Source organism: Acanthisitta chloris, unplaced genomic scaffold (genome assembly GCF_000695815.1).
Source record: "Acanthisitta chloris isolate BGI_N310 unplaced genomic scaffold, ASM69581v1 scaffold18898, whole genome shotgun sequence".
Taxonomy (NCBI): Eukaryota; Metazoa; Chordata; class Aves; order Passeriformes; family Acanthisittidae; genus Acanthisitta; species Acanthisitta chloris.
The window spans coordinates 37,155-44,175 of NW_008686706.1; the positions used below are offsets into that span (position 1 = coordinate 37,155).

Here is a 7,021-nt window from a genome sequence, read left to right on the forward strand (position 1 = left end):
CACCTAAACATCAGATGCTGGTTTTAGTCATAAACACAAGTGCAGTATGTCTTTCCAAGTCATGCCATCTTATGCTCTCGTCAGAAATTATTAATTAGACTTATTATTAATATTTTAAATGTGCATTTATATATAGGCTATCACTATTTATGAACTCTGTTACTGTGCTTCATTAAGATATAAACTAAATTATGCTTTATATTTTAGGCCTATTCCTGGTTACAAGAAGAGATGGGACCGGATTCTGACCCTGTGGTAGTTATAAGATTTTTGGGATCCACTGAAACAAGTACAGATCTAAAGCATATACTTCAAAGCATTTGTGAACAATTGGCAGTCAACTATCGTTGCCTCGTACAAAGTTACCCAAAAAAGATTCATGACCTTCGGGACTTGTTCATAAATCTCTTGAATGAGTCTTCATTTCACAGGCCACTGGTGATTATATTCGATGCCCTAGAACAGCTAACAGATAGTGATGATGGTAGGAAGCTGTGGTGGCTTCCCATTCACCTTCCCCGTTCAGTACGGATAATTTTGTCAACACTGCCAAACAAGCATGGGATCCTGCAAAAACTGAGGTGCCTTATTCATGATGAAAGCAACTACATTGAATTGACAGCAAGGGACAGAAAGATGTGTAGTCAAGTACTGAAGCATCAGCTCCTGCGAGTTAAAAGAAAAGTAACATCAGGGCAACAAATCTATGTCAATGAGGCATTCTCCAAGTGCACACTGCCTATGTTTGTGAACTTAACCTTCAGAGAGGTCAGGAACTGGAGATCTCACAAGGATGTGGATGAGTCCTCCCTCTGTGTCACTGTCCATGAAAGCATAGAACAGTTGTTCTGGTCACTGGAAAACAAGTGTGGATCAAGACTATTGTCAAGAGCACTTGGCTACATTACTATGGCCAAGTCTGGCCTGAGTGAAATGGAACTGGAAGATATTTTAGCCCTGGACAACAGTGTTATGTATGAACTGAGTGAGAGTGTCAGAGAAAGTAACCCACTGAGAATTCCATACATATATATTGCAAGGCTTAAGGAGGGTTTACAGGGGTACTTAATAGAGCGACAGGTGAAAAATGTAACGTTGCTTCTTTGGGCAAATAGGCACTTGCAACTAATTGCCCAGAAATTGTACCTGCACAACGAAGAAGACACGCGTGAAATGCACACAGTCATGGCAGAGTATTTCCTCGGGGTTTGGTCAGGTGGACGAAGAAAACCTTTTTACAGCAATGACCAATATCCGAGTGGTTGTCCTGACCATGACAGTAGAGGCCTGAACAAGGATGACAAGCACTGCATGGATCAGGCTGCTTTTGACAGGCAGGCACCAGATCAGCCATGGGTCTTTCAGTGTAATCCATTAGAACCCGATATCTTTTTTATCAATCACAGAAAAATGACTGAGCTTATTCATCACCTAACGAGATGTGGAAGAACTGATGATCTTTTGTACGGTGTCATTATGAACTTCAGCTGGCTGTACACCATGATTAGAATAGGGCAGTTTGATAAGGCACTTTCTGACATAGAACTGGCTTATACCTACTCTCAAGAAAAGGAGCTGAAATTTCTGGCCAGTACCCTCCGCAGTATAAAGCTCAAAGTAGTAAAATACCCAGGTTCACTCTCTGCTGAATTGCAGCAGAGGCTTCTCCCAGTAGTAAGTTCATTGCCCAAACTCAGACATCTCCTCCTAGAATGTGACAAGGATGGACCCAAGTACTGCTCCATCGTCCCTTTGCATTCCTCCATGGATGTGACTTACAGCCCTGAGCGCTTGCCTCTGTCATCCAGCTGCATGCATGTCACTGAGATTTTGCCTACTTTTAATCCCAGCACAATTATTGCTGCTTTAGAAAATGGCTCCATCAGCACTTGGGATGTAGAGACTCGCCAGCTACTAAGGCAAATCACAATAGCTCCGTCTGTTATCTTAGGGATGAAGCTTACTAGTGACGAAAAGTATCTTGTAGTGGCTACAACAAACAACACTCTTTTGATATACGATAACATAAATTCCTGTCTTCTGTCTGAGGTGGAAATTAAGGGGTCGAAACACTGTGGAATTGGGGGAGGCTCCAGTTTTATAAATGGATTTACATTGTCAGTCAACCATGCGCTTGCTTGGCTGGAGGCCAGTAAAGATGTTACTGTCATAGACCTGCTTTATGGCTGGCCTCTCTATCAGTTCCACTGCTGGTATGAAGTGACCTGTGTGCAGTGTTCTCCAGATGGAGTTTATGCATTCTGCGGACAGTATTTGAACACCGCGACCATTTTTCACTTGGGCAGTGGAGAGAAACTGGCCACTGTGACCTCTGAATTTTCTAGTGGATTTGTGAAATTCCTTCTCATTCTTGACACAGCCCAAGAAATGGTGATGGTGGACAATGAGGGTAGCCTCTCTGTTTGGAATACAGAGGAAATCGCAAGTCCCCAACTGACAGATGATTTTGACTGCAGGAGGGAAGACACTGAATTTGTCAGCATAGAGCTTTCTGAAGACCAAAGTGCAATTTTAATTTGTAAGGCTCTCAGCATTGAACTTCTTGACACTCGTGTGTGGAAGGTGACTGAAAAATTTAGAGCTAAACACAACGAGCGCTTTATATCTGCCGTGTTGTCCAAAAATGGCAACTGTATAATTGCTTCAATGGAAAATACCTCAGCCATTTTTGTTTGGAGAAGAGATACAGGACAGTGTATGGCAAGCTTACAGGAAATCTCAGGAACTATAGTCAGGCTAATTAAATCAAATCATCACAACATGCTGCTATCCTTATCCACCAGTGGTGTCCTTTCTATTTGGGATATAGACATCATAACTGCTATGTCCAATATTGACAAGTCTGGCAAGCCTATCCAGAGACTAGTGTTGCCAGCTAGAGGTGAATTAATATACACATTGGATGGATCAGATTCTGTCCATAAGTGGAACTTCAGCACTGGATTTATTGAAGCTGTGTTCAAGCATGAAGGTATTGTTGAAAACTGTGTGCTGACCTCTTCTGGAGAGATAATGGTTACATCAGATGATAAATGCAGCCAGTACGTATGGCACACGGTTAGTGGTGAAAATATCTTTCGCATTAATGGGCAAAAAATCTCAGAGCTAATGATTACTCATAACGATCAATTTGTAGTCTCTCTCTGCGAGCAAAATGCATCCAGAGTTTGGCGACTGGCTACAGGACATAGGGTTTGCAATATTTTAGTTGCCTTACAGAATGCATTTATAACAACTGCAAACACATTCGTAGTGGGAATGGCAAAGAACAAAGTGTTGGCAGTGAGTCTCTGGACAGGCAGTATAACAAAGAAGTTTTGCTGTGATGATGGTGCAAGCATAGTAGATATTAAGCTGATACCAGACTGTCCAGATATTATAGTATTTATAACATCTACTGAAACCGTGAACATCTGGAGCCTAACAGAGGAAGTCATCTGCAGACGTGTGCAACTGCCTACCAATTTCTTGAAAAAATTGGAAGACTTCGAAGTATCTCCAAACGGGAAGCTAGGAATTATAACCCGTGGTGATGAGAACATCAACGTGCTTGATTTATATAGTGGCAAACTGCGTGTGGTTCATGCTCCAGGTGTCATCTGGAGGCAGAGGCTGTCTCGTGATGGTCGCTACCTTGTGTACATTTGTTTTCGTGGTGAAGAAGATGATGACAATGGTGCTGTCTCTAGCTTAATTGTAATGAGGCTAGCGGATGGCAAAAACATCGGTGCCTGCTCTCTTTATAAAACTCCCACTTTTCTTGCACTCTCACAGAGACATTTAAACATCATTATTGGATTTGATGATGGAAGTATAGGTACTTACACTGTAGTGGATCGAGTCGACGCTGCACTGAAAATCAAAATTGCTACTTCAAACAGCCGTCAGATTTTCAACAACACAGCACAAGTGATTAGGCCAAAATGTCATAATTATAGCTTCAAAGCGACTGCAGACTGCATTTGGAGGGAATCAACAGAAGTATTTGCAAGGGATAGCCCCATTACTGTTACAGAGGCTGAGGTGAGTGAAGCAACACCAACCAAAAAACACAACTATTGCTACGAGAAAGTGTGTTCAGCCATAGATTGCAGAGGACACAGTTTTACCTCTGACAATTAAGTAACCATCTGGAGGAGCTTATCTGAATAGTATACTTGCATAAATATGTCTTCTGAATTCACATAAAAATCAGTGCATTTCTTGGAAGACAGAAACAGCAGAGGGCAGACCAGCTGGGTTTTCCTGTCTTACGTTTATGTAAACATAAAAGCAAACATAAAGCAAATGGGCTGCAGGGGGTTTTTTAATTTCGGAATACAAGGTTCAGTCCAAGATTTCACCAGGGCCTTGATTAAAAATTTCTAGCAATACTATCAAAATTGTTATGCTGTTACAGAAGTTAGGTGATCATACCTGGGTTTGACAGACTGTTTTAACTAGAACTAAAGCTCCACATGATCAGAGCTGAGAAAGGTCAGACCACTATTTTATATTCCAAGTCACCTAGATGGGTCTACAGCTAACAGTCAACTTTATACCCACTTGCAAAAATGTCTTTTTCTGCTTGATGGTGCAATGACAAGATGTCACCTGCCAACCTGGAACACTTGATACATTCCATCATCATTTTAAAAATATCTACTTTTATTTTTCTTTTTAATTGGGATTAATCTTTGTGTTGAAAGGTGTAGGTTCCTGTCAGCTGCAAACACATCAGCATGTGAGGCAACAAGAATTTGTTCACCTTAATGAACAGACTGAAAGTTTTTTTCTTAATTGCATGCAGAGATTTCAGGTTTCTGTATTGTGATAAAAATGATAAAATTCCTAGGTTGTACAAGAAGTTGTTGTGAGAAAGTCTAAAGTATCTCCCATGTTCCCAAAGTAATCTCAATAGTTTTCAGACATGCCATGTATTAATCCTTAGAACATTTGCCTTACTATCATTTCTGTTCTTTCCCATGATAAATACTTATCAAATGACCAAACACTCTGGGACTATTTGTGTATGTGCTGAAATACTCCACTAAATGTAAAGGCTGTCCAAAGGTCCTTTACTGGTCCAGTTTGTAATGTTTTTTTCTTACTTCCACATATGTACAAGCTTCACTTTCTGCTTTAGAACTGTTCTGAGCCTTTTGTACAGTTTTACCAGTTTCAAGGCAGAAATTGTGAAATAATGACAAATGCTGTAAAAAAAATTTACATTTGCATTTTCCCAAGTAAAAATGTATACAGTACAACGTGTGAAAGGGTAAGAAAAATTTTCCCTCCTTACATATCTTAAAGATGGCACACCTTGGAAATATTTTGAAATAATTTAAACAGAATAATTTTATTTATAAAATCAGAACTCCATGTCAAAAATTTCCAAGAAATGTATGCTAAGCTAGAACTTAATATAGTGTGTGAATGTTCAATGTACAAGCCAATATAGTATATTAAGTGACTTGAATGATTTTTTCCTAACTTGTTTGCAACTAATAGATCATATTGAATGTTTTTATGTAAACTTTGTATTGTTGGGAAAAAACCTACCCAGAGATTTATATTTTCATAAATGTTAAATTTAGTTAAATTTTGTTACAGAGTTGTTAAATTAGAAATCTCTTGCAGTCTTCAAACAATATACAGTCTTGTGTATGCATTGTTTGTACTAATAAACTATGTAAGCAGATTTGTGCGTGTGACTTAATTTCAGAGCAGTTTCACTCTAGCAGAGGGACACAAGACCTTCAAAGCTCCCTCTGACCTGCACTTAAGTAATTTTTAAGGGCTATAATCATATGAAAAAACTCCAGTATTTTACCCATTTCAGTTCACTAAATCAAGCTGTGCTGGTTTGAGCTGAAGGAGAGTTAACTTTCAAAAGATCTATGGGATTTGCCAAAAAAACCCCACGCTTAGGTGCTGTTTTGACTAGATTGCATCCTGCCATACACACCTACCCATTAGAAAGCACAGTAGAGAGGATCCCCTGAAATCCTCCTCCCTTTCATACCTGTGGAGCTATGGGAAGAGGCTGTGGGATCCAAGATCCTGTCCTGAAGGTAAGCAACTTCTGCCTTCTTTCAAACATGGTGTATGACTCACACATTTCAGCCTTGAACTCCTTGTGAATAACCTGTGTAATATTGGAAAATTAATTCCTTCATTATTGTGGAAGATTAAAGAATACATCTCTTGTCTGCCAGGAGAGTGGCTAACTTTGGGTAATAATGGAGTATAATGTAGAAACAAAACAAATCACAGAAACAGAGAAATGTTCTTCCTTTTTAGGAAGGACTACCAGAACCCAGTTGGTCCCAGTTCAGCAGAGTGGTTTATCAATAAGAGTACCCAGACTTGCTCCTGTTTGTTTTCTGGCTCCATGAATTTTGTGGTCTTCTCCACAGGGGCATGGATTCTTGGGGCAGGAGATAGTCCCCAGGACAACAGAGAAGTGGCAAAAAAAAAAAGTGAGAGCAGTCTTCTCAGGCCAAACAGAATTGATTTCAGGCCTAGTCTAGTTGGTTAAAGCAATAGGCTGACACATGAAAGTAGTGAGGCTTTATGGAAAAAGGCATGGGTGTTCCTGCTTTGAACTTTGGGGTTTTTATGTTCCGTATAAGGACAGCAAGAGTGGGACAGCACTAGGATTTTTCTTAATTGTAAAACAGCAAGAAAGACAAACATGACTATGATTCCTAATACACTTAAGCCCTTCAGCAAAGTGTTGGGCTCCTAATCTCAGAGAAGGATGCTCTCTAGGTCATGTCCCTCCTCACAGTTCATCTGTGCCTTAACAGATAGCCTATTTCGTTCAGCTTTCTGAATCAATTCCTCAGGGGTCAGACTCCTCACACTGAGCCTAAGTGGCAGACACAACGTTCTGAATGACACTCAGCTGCTCAGTGTCCAAATCCTTGTTACTGTGAGAGCGAGTGCTCCACAGCCCCTCACAAATCTGTCCCCAAATTTGTCTGTCCAGTGGTGTGGGGACAAAGTAGTTTCTCCA

At 40.3% G+C, this 7,021-nt stretch overlaps 1 protein-coding gene across 1 annotated transcript in view; it reads left to right on the forward strand.

Moving 5' to 3' along the window:
* The window catches only part of NWD2 (NACHT and WD repeat domain containing 2), a 39,298-nt gene extending 35,155 nt beyond the window's left edge, over positions 1 to 4,143 (forward strand). Inside the window, exon 8 of the mRNA XM_009080289.1 lies at positions 208 to 4,143. Coding sequence (XP_009078537.1) covers positions 208 to 4,143 — 3,936 coding nt within the window. The remainder of the gene's footprint in view (positions 1 to 207) is intronic.
* Positions 4,144 to 7,021: the final 2,878 nt, after the last annotated feature.